The sequence below is a fragment of the Aptenodytes forsteri genome, unplaced genomic scaffold (genome assembly GCF_000699145.1).
Source record: "Aptenodytes forsteri isolate BGI_AS27 unplaced genomic scaffold, ASM69914v1 Scaffold257, whole genome shotgun sequence".
NCBI lineage: Eukaryota > Metazoa > Chordata > Aves > Sphenisciformes > Spheniscidae > Aptenodytes > Aptenodytes forsteri.
This window is the reverse complement of record NW_008795194.1, coordinates 6,166,076-6,178,901: the sequence shown is the minus strand read 5'-3', so window position 1 is coordinate 6,178,901 and position 12,826 is coordinate 6,166,076. Positions and strand designations below refer to the sequence as shown.

Below are 12,826 nucleotides of genomic sequence, written 5' to 3'. Positions count from 1 at the left end.
AGCATTTTCAGTTTCAGTTGCTCTTCTTGCCATAGACTTTTCTGTGTGATTCTGAGTAAAGTAGCTAGCTACGCTTTATATGCAAGAATTCATCACCTATAGGAATGGGGTGATACCACTGTGGTCAGAGGCATTTTGTAAGAACTAATGCATAATTAATTTTGTACACTTTTTGTTTGCAACTTTTCATGTTATGAATATGAGAGATATGCTAACAAACGCCTAGAAAGACATAATTTATACTGATTAATGGGTGGAAAATTCTTGGAGCTTAATCTTGGGGAAAAAAGCACTGTCAGTGTTGAGCTTTAAGATGGTGGTGTTCGGAGTGCGTGTGTGCGTGTTTTTTACTTTTGGTGAAAAGCTGTTTGTATTACTTCAAGATACGTAGTCACTGGGTACGTATCCATAGCTATTTTGCAAAAGCTGTAAGTTAAGTTCCCACCACTTCGTATTTAGCACTTACATAGAACTTCAGCTTTTATAGCAGCTTTGTATCATTCAGTTGATGCAACTCTTCCTTCACACAGAACCTTCTTTGGAGAACAGTTTAGAGCTTCATCAATTTCCATTGCTGCAATAGGTGATCCAAATGTCTAAAAATTGAGCCGAGATCGTACATTGACTCATATCAGCCTACACCACCAGCAGTGCTGATATCAGTACATACAGAATGATTTTATCGAAGGAGGAGAGGCTTGACTGATGATTAAGCTGATGCTGTTATTTCCTCCATGGTGTTTAGGAATACTGCAAATAACTGGTGCTGATTATTTTTATACCTTTTTATCTTCTAATGGTGTGAGGCACGAGGGTGATTACAATGTTTTAAAAGCCTTTTTTAGTGCTATTTTGAGTGGTTTCAGATTATATTTTTAATAAAGTTGTGACATAAGAAACAGATCACTGGCCGTATGAAAGAAAGGGGTAGTGAATGTGTGATCTTCTGCAGGATACTGTTGTGTTTACAGTCTTTTCCCATAGGAGGTACTCTAGTATTGACTAGCACTTCTGGGACATTAATGAGTAGAGCTGAGACATTAATTCCTAGTGAATAATTAATACAACAGTTGAGTGACTGTGTTTATGAACACTCTTTGAGTAGTCTGAATTTCCTGGAACGTTCAATGATAATCCACATAAACTTCTGTGTAACGCTGTGCTTGGGACTGACCCTCAGGCTCATAGTATTGACTCCATCATCTGCAGGTGATTTACCTGGGATGCAGCGTGGCACACCCAAGCTGGCTCCGTGTAGCACTGCAGGGCAGCTTTAGCCATTTTCTCAAAGCTTGCATTGATAACACTTGCTGGCCAATTGCCAGTTTCGTGGAAGACAATGTACGTGTCCCTCCACTGAGGTTCTGTAACAGGGTTGCCTCAGTGCCACCGTTGCAGAGTCATCCTGAAGCCACACTGGTGTGCACATCATTATTCACCATTACCATACTATTTCCTACATAGCGACCTTACGTTATTTGGATAACAAGAGTCGACTGTGTAAGGTATTTACAATTCAAACAACAGATACAGGGTGTGAGACTGAAAGGGGCCCCCAGGTCCTTTAGCTGGTCATCTGCTAGCACAGGCAATAGGGTCATCAGGTTCTTTCAAACACTTGGCCTAATTTGGGTGAGTGCAAAGTTCACATTGTTGCTTGAAATTCCGATTTAAACCTCTGAAAACTCACTGGTTGTGTGCAAAGCTTTAGACTCTTGGTGTTGATTCTTCCTTGCTATCAAGTGCAGGGAAAATAGTGAGATGAAGTGGTTTGCCACGGTTGCCTGAAAGTCAGCAGCAGAAGTAGGAGTAAAACACAGGTCAGTCCCAGTGCCCTGTACGGGCACTGCCTCATGTGGAACGTGTTTCTTGCCATAGACTTCTACAAAGGCATTATTTCCCTTTCAACTTTGTTTTTGTGTCTGGCTTTCCCAGACTCTATCTGTTTCTTTAGTCTTTCAGGTCTTGTACATCCAATAGGCCAGTGAGAGAAGTATAAAGATTTTAGGGAGCTGTGTCATTAGTGTGTTGGGCATTGAAGTTTTTCTTGAACAAGGGATAGTGCAGAGAGCTGTAGCTTTGTAGGCTTCTTTGGCAGAGCAGACACCTGCTGTGTATGTAATCCCTCGGTTTTCAGTTCTCTAGGATAAGCATCTTGTAAAGAAATGGGGTTAGCATTACAATTGCATATTTGTTTCAGAACATACAGTAGGAGCACAAAACTTGAGTAGGAACAATAGTTTGGGACAGGGTATGTTGGCCTGATTAAAGTACAATCATTATGGTAATGGCAACAGACTAGTCCCTGTGTGAAGTTCTGAGATGCATAACCAACAAATATTTTTAGCGGTCTGATCAGTTGATTTGAAATGTAGAATCTCACTGCTTAAACCAGTTTCTACAACAGCCCAGATCAGTGTTAGCATTAGGGAGAATAATGTTAGCATCGACAAGCAATGGCCTTCTTATAGAGATGAATAACAAACATGTGGATGTACTTAAACATGGGCTTTTGCAAAACTTTGATTTTCATACTAAATGAAAATCACATTCTAGAATTTTGGTGCTTCAGAAAACATTTAATTTTTTCCTAAACTATTTTTTTAATCCATCAAAAACATTAAACTGAAGACATTTCTGAATGTGGAACATGTTTTTTGATATTGAATGAAATCCTTAAAATCAACATAACTGGAAATGTAACGGGCCTGTTTTGCAGTATTTTCATGAGCTAGCATTTCTGCATATAAATACGTACCAAAGTTAATCCACATATAATATGTAAAAAACTTTTCCTTGATGGGATTAAAATTAAAGCAGACCACGTTTCCCATAAAATCTCAGAATTCAAATGTAGTTTTTGATATTTAGCAGCTGCTGTTTGATTTGAACAAGAGTGCAGTCTTTGCCAGATGTGACATATTAACTTAGCTAATGTGAATAATGAGTCTCAGTGTATACGTGCAAATAAGATTCATTGGTGTTTATCTAACATATGGGAGATATTAAAATACTTAACCTAGGAAGAGTTAGAAAAAGAAAGCAAGCATAAGAATTTCAGTTGTTTAGTTGGCTTAAGCCCTATATCATTTTATAACTAGGTAAGTAGACACTTTAGGCCCTTATAACCTGTAATGTAACACACGATTGATAAAAAAAAAGATGAAAGGCCTTGTTGTATTTCAGGAGGAAACTGGGTTGGAGCGTGCGTGTCACTATTGGATCAGTAGGCAGGCTTTTCTCTGCCAGAGGTCCAGTTTTAAATCTGAATGAGCTGCTGTAGTTATATTTATCTTTAATGCCTACCCACAGCAGGATGCATCAGCTCTCAGTTATTCCTCCTCAGGAGAGGCCTCGACTGAAGTTGGAGAGGTGTGTTACAGGCCACCTACATTGCTCTGTTTTCAGTACCTCCAGCGGTAATACATCTACATTTTTATAAGTACTAAACATCACCCCCCACGAAACAGTTGTTGACCACAGATGCTGTTTTGCTTCCTTAGAGCTGCTCGATTTACGTGTTCTACATTTGTATACGTGATGGCATATGATAAAAGTGAGAGTCATCATCTTTTGGTGTATCTCAGTTTAGAAGGTGGCCTGATACGACAGCAATGTCACCCACCTAACTTGAAGGACAAAACAATTTGAGTCATCTCTGATGTCAAGAATGTTTTTGCACAATAGCTAAGTGAAATCTCCTCTCTCTTGCGTATATCATGGGTGTTTTAAAGTAAGAATTCTATTTTGTTATAATAATACTGGAACAAATTTTATTGGCTTCCCAATGTATAGGAGTTAGGATTTCTTGGTATCGCGGGTGCCTTGTGAGAAAGAATAATGAATTCTATATTAAAATCTTCTAAAGATTGAAAATATCCTGGAAAAGGCTGTGACGCTAGGTTGGAATTCCCCATTATTGGAACCAAATGACTAAACCTGGGATTTTGCAAATTCCAGTCCTTTTACTTTTCTAGCCTACACTTCCTAGACCTGGTGGGCTCTTACTATCCGTGGGACTTCAAACTCAGCTTTTAAGAATTTGAGATTTTCAGTCTGGACAAATTTGAAAGAGAGAAGATGCAGTTGTGAGGCAAAAGTTGATAGATTAACAAAATAATAATTAAACAGAGGCTAACAGGCTTAGGGCTGTGATGTTAGAAGGCTGTACACAACAGGGTTTGGGGGCCGGTAAAGTGAATGGTGTAGATGGGGTCATTGGAGGCGTTAGGTGGGGTTTGTGCTATAGTTACATAATATATCATGTGAATTTCATCATTGTATAAGAAGGGTGTGTTTGTACATGTACATGCATATGCATGTGCATACAAGAGCCCTGTAAATGTTTTCATGTGTGTTATATACATAACTTGGAAATACAGGTTACCCTCTAAGAGTGGGGATACAGAGCTTTATTAATTGCTCCTGTGAAAGAAAACAGGAGTGCACTGGATTTTTGCTGAGAGTCCCATGATTAACATTTCTTTTCTCTATACATAATCGCAAAGTAACTTGCAGACAGGTTTCAGTGACTTAATAGCTGCTGAGAAGACAGCATGTCGAAGCTTGCAAGAGAATGAGCTTTGCTGGAGAGAATGCAGCCGGATTTGTAGCTGCAGCAAGCCACTTCGGAAACTTGTCCCAGCTTGATTGAAAATTGCTTCCCCCGTTAGGTGGGAGGAGGTTTTTCTTTGCTGTTAGGTTTCTTTTTTCACCCATCTCATGCTGCTTGCTCACCAGCTGAATCCTGATGAGATTTTATAAAGGGAAGAAGTCCCAAGCAAGAAATTTCTTCATAGTATTTAAAACAGAAAAGGATGAGGAGAAGATGCTGTTACTAACACGATGAAATAGACTTACTGCACTTTTAGTGTAAAGGTCCATTTTAATGTTGTTTATAAAATTAAATCAGGTTTTATGATCAGATCAGAAACCAATGTTATGTAGAAGAGAAAAATAATTTCCCTTCTGTTTATCCAATGGCTTTTTTTAATCTCCGTATGTATCGAAGGACGGCCGTAACTTTGCTCTAGTCAGGAAGTTTATCTTCAAATTTACGATATATTTATGTTGTATTTAAAAAGTGAAATCTTATCTCGAATGTCATTTAGCATAAATTGATGCTAAGTATGAATTTGAAGCAAAAGTCATCTACATATTTTATCACCAATCGAATTTTTATTACAAATTACATACTTGAGCAGCTTCATTCATCCAGTTGAAGTCATTTCAGATGACCTTTTTCTCAGCAGACTCCGTCTGAACAGAATATTGTTCTACTGTTAGTTGTTTTGGACATAGTGTGTGAAAAATCTTAAGGGAGTTCAATTTTGTTGCTCAGGGTTCATAGTACATAATTTTGCTTGCATGTTTACTGCTGGCCTGTCAAAGTATGTGAAGGAATAAATTTCTCCCACAGATCAACTAATCATGAAAATAGTGTTGAGGTGTTTGATTGACATAGCGAAGCGTTAATTTAGAGTATATCAAGATCAAATGGAAGTTATTGCAATTAGGAAGTGATTGTGTTCTCAGTTGAATTTTTTAAATGCTGCATTTTAGATTTTTGTGCATTTTTATGCTGTCTCATGGATGTATTAGGGAATTTCTATGATTTGTTACATTTAGCTACTTAATGTTCAACACAATTTCAGTGCAAATTTTACTTTTTTTTATAGCTGATATGCAGTTGATTGTGGAGAGTCGCTGTACATAAATGTTTCTGTACTCTAAAGGGCTTTGGGGAACAAAGGATTCAGCCAATCTGAGCTTTTGGGGTTTTTTTTGTTGTTGTTTTTGTTTTTAGAACTTTGGTTCAAAATATTATGGTATCAGACTAAAATCTTCCTGCTTATTTCTCTGAGAATGGCTCCTTTATGACATGCTTAGAGGTTCCTGATCACTATATAGTTCTGTTCCAAGGTTTGTACGTATGAAGTTGTATTCAATATATCATATATAGTAAGACCTTCTTTGGTACCATGGTGTGGCACAAATGTTAGAGTTGGTACTTTCATATCCATAGTCCTTGAATCTTAATGGTTCAGTTATTCTTGAAAGCCACATTTTTCTCCTAAGTATTCTTAGGAAAAATTGTGGGATATCGAAAAGAAATGTTTGTTCTCTCTGTTGCTTTCTCTTTTTAAAATCTACATTCAAGCATATGGTACTGACAGATGACAGACAGATTCTAGAGGGCAAAAAGCTTCTCATGTCCCTAAAATTGAGGACACGGGTATGGTGGTGAAACAAGCTGGCTTACTTGAAAAAAGCTGTGGATACCCAGTGAAGTCCCTAAAGCAATTTAGCCTTAGCCCAGTAATGGTAATTTTTTCTTTGAATGATTTGAGCAATTTTCTCATGTCTTCACTACTTCTGTTCCAGTGCTGAGGCTGCTGTTTCTCATTTTTTCACATGCATGATCTGCTCACTCATGTGCAGCTGCTAAGGAGAAGTTTGTTCCAGGTTTAGGCCTTAAGTATCACCTCCGCACTCAGGTGTCTGTAGCCCAATATTGGCATTAGATCTTTTCCTTATTTAAGACTGTAGAAAACAAGCAAGCAGAAGAGTCACATTAAGAATAGTGCTGAGCTGATAATGCAGCTCTTCGGTCTCGCTGAAGAAAAGTAGCGTAGAGTCCATTAGCCAAGTCCTTGGGGATGCTTACTGAGACGTTTTCTCCAATTGACCCTTTGGCATATAGATGTGCACCCGACGGGAACGGGCTGTGCAGGGAAGCAGTTCAGTTCTCTGCCCTGGAAGGGAGATGGCTGTGGCTGAAGTTCTGGCATATTTTTTAGAACATTAGAAAATACTGGAGGAAGGGGGGGATTGATTGTAAATTTATGATAACAGTATTAAAGAAAAATCCAATAAGCTGATGTGCTTCCTTGGATTACCCATACATCCTACCTTGGCTTTATCTCCCTTTTGGTTCCCAAGCTTTTATTCCTGCTATTTATTAAAGAATATGAAAGTGATCAGTGTTAGAGAAACTAAAAGGTAACGTGCATGTCTCAGATTGTTTTATTTTGCAATCACCTGAAAAAAGATGCACCTCAGATCTATGCTGTAACTAGTGCTTTTGTGACCCAAACAGGAAAATTAGGGTTGTAATTTTCCCCAAATTTGGGAAGTATTTTTTAGATCCAGTATTTTTTCCACGGACACAGTGCACCTTTCCATTCCTGACAGCTAGCACAGATCATGCTGATTTGCATGGCCAAGAGATGTGTTTGGATAATGGGATTCATAAGCGAGCCAGCTTAGCTATGGCACTTGGATAGGGGGTGTTAATTTTTTTTTTTTTTAAATTGATGAAGCATTATGCTTTGTTATAAACAAAAGATGGTCAGAGACAAGCAAATCGTGTCTAATGCAAGGGAAAGGGCTGGTGAACACATTAAGGTACATGCTTTTAACCAAGGGGGAAAAGATAGAGCTCCTGTTTTTCTTCCCTTGGCTGTTCTGGTTCTCTCAGCAGTCTGACTGCCTTCCCATGTGATATTTTCGCGTTGCATTTCTAGGTCAATGGTGACACAACTAGCATGCTTGTGCCCAAATTGATCATCTCAGTCTGCTGTACTCCACATGGCTTTCACATCCAGCTTTGCCATAGTCTGTGTTTGGATTTCAGAAGAGCCTGTCAGCTTTGCATTTCCCCAGGTCTTAAGAAACAGGGATGGCTCAGCAGGCACACGTTAACTTCTCATGTGTTTTGTCCTGCTCCAAGTATCTGGGAGTAGGAGAAAAATAGGAGGAGCAAGCCTGGCAAACAGGTGAGAGTGACGTGGGAAAAGTCGGTATAAAATCAGTGTCAGTAAGGGAGGTGACACATTTGCTCAGGTTATAAAAAAAAATTGGCTATATTAATTCTTCCAGAGAAGAACTGCCGACTTGGACATTACTGTGTACCTTCTGGTGGACGTTCTCTTACTCTTTCTCCTTCATGTGGGTGAGAAAAAACCAGCACAGTTGGGTTCATGAGCATCTTTCTGGGGGCCAGACACTGGGCCCACTGCAGAGAATTGCCTTTAAGGGCATGACTTTTTTCTTTAATTGATAAATTTATAACCAAAACTGGTTATAACCGCTTTGTTATAACCGAAAGATGGTCAGAGACAAGTGGACAATGTCTACTGCAAGGGACAGGGCTGGTGAACAGCTTGTCCCTCCCATTCCTCCTTTCAGCAGCAGCCTCTTGTGCGTAAGCACTGCTCCTCAGGACCTGACCATTTTCTTTCCTGAGTGCTGTGCCCATGCCTGCTGCCCCCATGGGTGCCACCACTCTGTGGGGACACCCAAGGGCCCCTGCTTCCAGACTGCCGCCACCTCGAGCTCGGCAGGAGGCGAAGCAAGAGGCCAGTCTCCTGCGCATGCACGGCTTTCGGATGCATGGAAGGGTGTCACTGAGCAGCTCCTTGCCAGGGACACTGGCAGGTCTGGGACTATAATTCCTGGTATTCAAATCCTGGGATTGTCCCAGCCAGGCTAAAACTGGGTGTGGAAGGCAGGGAAGAACCAAAGATGTGGGTAAGAGGACAGAGGTGAAGTGCAGAGCCGGGAAAGACAGGAAAATTGGCACTCAGAGCTGGATTTGATGCTAAGCCTGGCAATAGCAGAGAGATGTGCTGTTGCAGATCTCAGCTGTGTGATTTTCTGTTTTTCCTAACACAGCTAGTTTTAAACGAAACGGGGTGAAGGAGTAATTTTTGAATTTAATTTTCTTGTACTTAGTTTCTCCCCATGACTGCAAAGCTACCATAGATGATGATGATATTTTTAAAATTCTGTACGTTTGCAAGAAAGAAAATACTTCTGATACAGCTCTCTCTTGGCTAATGAAAGAGCAGCTTACGTGTGAGTTGGTATTAATGGCACATTCAGTAATGACACATGATTCAATTATTTTACTAGACAGAGAAGCACTTAGACACAAACATAAGATATTTCTGAATCTAGGCATCAGCTGGAGGTGATTGAAAATTCACTATTTGTGCATGTTTCTTCAAATAATTACTGTGGAAAATATTGTGGCATTGTAGTTAAAAGCAGGGGTTTTTAATGCTAATAGCTGAGGGAAGAGAATTCCCAAAGAGAAATGCTCTTCTATAATCCCATGTTAATCTTCCCGACAGAAAGCAGAAGAAGAGGAGCTTGTCCTCACACCTGATGGCACCAGGGAATTCCTAACATTTGAAGTTCCACTGAATGACTCTGGATCAGCTGGACTTGGTGTGAGCGTCAAAGGTAACCGGTCAAAAGAAAACCATGCTGATTTAGGAATCTTCGTCAAGTCCATTATTAACGGTGGAGCAGCATCCAAGGTGAGAGGGAACATCTTTGCACCTTTGTCTTCCTCGGTTTTCCATAATAAAGCTATTTTCAAAATAACCACAGATTCAAGAAGAATAAGATTGCTCGGTAACTAGCTTTTTCCAATTACGCCATCAGAGGTAACACTTAGATTTCTACTCAGATTCACATGTTTGCGCATCCCAGGATTTAAACAGCCTTTACAGATTCTTGGAAAGGATATGAGCAATCTCTGGTACAGTTCAATTAGTATGCTATTTGTGCAAACAGGTTATGATAATAGCTTGCAGTGCAAATCTATAATTGGAATAGATGTTTCCTACAATGGCTGCAATGGAAGCTATTATACCAGTGTTCATTTGGCCATAAACTGTTAGGACTAAGTATAGTTGTTTGATTATTTTTCTTCTGTTTTTTTCCTCTCTCCAGCAGACTAAACTTCTTTTGTGCGTGTTTTATGTAACTAGCTATAACCTTTCCTTTTCCAGGATGGCAGGCTTCGAGTGAACGATCAACTGATAGCGGTAAATGGAGAATCATTATTGGGCAAAACAAATCAAGATGCTATGGAAACTTTAAGGAGGTCCATGTCCACTGAAGGAAACAAACGGGGAATGATTCAGCTTATTGTGGCAAGGCGAATAAGTAAATGCAATGAGGTAATACGCCTTTGATATAAGGACTGGGAGTTTTCACTTTTAAGGTATTTGTGTTTTAGGACATGTCATGTTTCCTCTGAGACCTGAAAAATAATATTTGAGAAGCTAAAGAAAGGGAGAATTACAAAATGGTCTGAATGTCAGTGTTAGACGTGCTGGCCTTATTACCGATCAATAAAGCTTTTCTTTTGAGTATTTTCATCAATGAGTAACAGGAAACACTGAATAAAACTATATTGATTTTGTAATTGGATCCCACTGTTTACGTGATTTTTGTTCTTTGGAGTTTTTTATGTAGGTCTATTGAGTCTTTCATTTATAGACTTAGTGTTAACTGACTTGCTTCTTTGTCACTTTCAGTTTTTTTAATTAAGAGTAGAGCTCTTACATTTCATTATTATATTTTATCTAAGCAATTAAAAGTTCCATGTAAAGATTCTGCAAAACTTCATGCAAATAATTCTGTTATTTCGGATTTTAAGTATGTTGTGTCTTGGCCTTCATTGCAGGGAAGTATGAAATACTGAATTCAGGGTGAAGTGGTGATTCTTTTTCTGATACTATTTGCAGCTTCTGTCTCTTCCACTGGAGTGTTAATGTGTTGATGTTTTGAAACATTTTCATGATTTCTAATAGTTTATCATCTAGATTAATGTAAACAATGCTATTTGGTAGAAATATGTGGGCATATGATGCAGAGAAGTACTGCAGATGCTGTGGAAAACTGAATTAGACTTCAAAATGATTTTGACAAATTGGAGAAATGCACTGAGTTAAATAGGGTGCAGCTGAATGGAGGGTCAGGGAAGCATCTGTTCTTAAGACATTTAAAAGTCATTATTTCATTCTTATTAACACCGGTAGGGTCTTATCAGAAATGTTGTTTCTTGAGCATCATGCTTCAAAAATGATGTGCACAACTTGGTTTAGTACTGCTGATCTCGTGTAGGGGGAAAAGGAACGGTTTATTTTTTAATGCATAAAATTGATCTTTAAAAAATTGCAGTTCATAGCGTATTATAAAATCATGTTTGAAAAGACACTGGTCTCTCTAAAAGTATTAAGCTCCTCTTGATTAACTGCTTATACACAGCTTTAATACGCATACACACGTTTATATATACACACTGCTAGAAAGCCAGCTTGGATGCACACAGCTTCTCACTTGGTGTCGAAGGAATTCTGACCTTTTTATATTTGGTGATGTCCTGTTCTAGCCATAGTTCTGAACTCGGACTCCAGAGAGCACAGACTGTCCTTTGGAGACTGTTTCTTATTCCTACTCAATTTCAGATGTATGTTATATGGTACTATGTAGAAAGGGTGAAATATTTTAGACTATTTCCGTGTTTAGTATGTAATTCCGCCCCTCCCCTGCCAAAAGGGTATAGAAGATGTTCACTCTTCTCTTAGTGAAAGTCTTCTAGAATTAATGTACCAAGACACTGTTTGTAAACATGATGGAGCAAATCCAGCAATGATGAACTTAAGATACTGTTCCTTAAATCCAATAGATTTTTTTGCTCATTCAAGTTAAGAATAGTTTGGTGCCCTACATCTGCTTAACATTCACTAATTTATTTTGCAGAAATCACACGGCAAAAAATGACACGGCTCAGTCTACGGTATATGTGCTCCAAGATGAAAGAACTGGTGTTAGAACCAGATTTAGATACACTAAAATACATCTGTAGAGGGAGCAGGATGGGCCTACTTTACCATTTTTTGTGGATTTTCCCAGCTCCTTAATAAGCTAGTGAGTTGAGCCATAATTTGGGAAAGTGATGATATGCAATTATTGGTGTAGTGATCATCTTTGCAAAATAGTTTTTGTAACTATTTTTTCTCAGGAATTCTTGCTTTCATCACATTCATCCAAAGGAAATAACGATGTCAATACTGTTTGCATATTTTAATATGATGAAAGCACAACTTGCATGGACGTAAAGCTATTTACCTGCTGAGCTGGCAGTATTCAAGAAGCCGGTTTTCTGAAAGTCTTGCAGTGTCCAGACTTCAATGACATGAAAAGTGAAGAGAGAATTTTTTTTCTTGGCATTTTGCAATTAAGCCCTAGTTCTTTGTTCAAGAACTGGATGGATTTAAACTTTAGATATGATAAATCAGATATAATATTCATAAGCTATGAAAATATTATTTATGTATCGTGTAGACGTGGCACTTAGGGACAGGGTTTAGTGGTGGACTTGGCAGTGCTAGGTTTATGATTGGACTCGATGATCTTAAGGGTCTTTTCCAACCTAAATGATTCTGTGATTCTATGAATACCATATATGAGTATGGTATTCAGTCACCTTAGCCCCTAAGTAATGGTTATGTGGACTGAGACCCAGCCGGAGAGCAGCACTGCACGACTGAGCATCGCAGTGATGTTCACTTTCCCATGGAGCATCAGGTATTGGCCATATCTGGCAGCCTCAGCTATATTATGCTTAATTCAGCAACTTAGATTACTTAGACACGCTGGCACACAAGCTGTGCCCTTAGAATATTCCTGTAGCTGCCACCAGCCTAGTATACAGTCTCGGCAAAGATTTTTAGTATTAGAACAAAAAATAAATTACATCTGACTGGCAGCAAATTCAGGAGCTTGCAGATTAGAAGTAAAAACATTAGAAGGGCAGACGCTATCTTGATAAATCACACCTTTTACCAGCATGTTCCTCAGAAATGGGGTTTTACTATTTTTTCTTGAAGACAAAAAGAAATGTTTACCTTTTGAGAAAGTATTTCCCTGGTGTTTTCTATGCTTTTCACTCTCTTTTGGGTCTCCAAAGGTGTCACCATAAAATAACAGCAGCAACAAAAAAGATCCTGTTCAGCTGATTTCT

General features: G+C 38.9%; 1 protein-coding gene across 1 annotated transcript in view; it reads left to right on the top strand.

Annotated features, from left to right (window-relative positions):
• The window catches only part of PARD3 (par-3 family cell polarity regulator), a 428,182-nt gene that overhangs the window by 234,901 nt on the left and 180,455 nt on the right, over positions 1-12,826 (top strand). The window contains exons 12-13 of the mRNA XM_019471891.1: positions 9,138-9,326; positions 9,804-9,974. Of these exons, the coding sequence (XP_019327436.1) occupies positions 9,138-9,326; positions 9,804-9,974 (360 nt within the window). The remainder of the gene's footprint in view (positions 1-9,137; positions 9,327-9,803; positions 9,975-12,826) is intronic.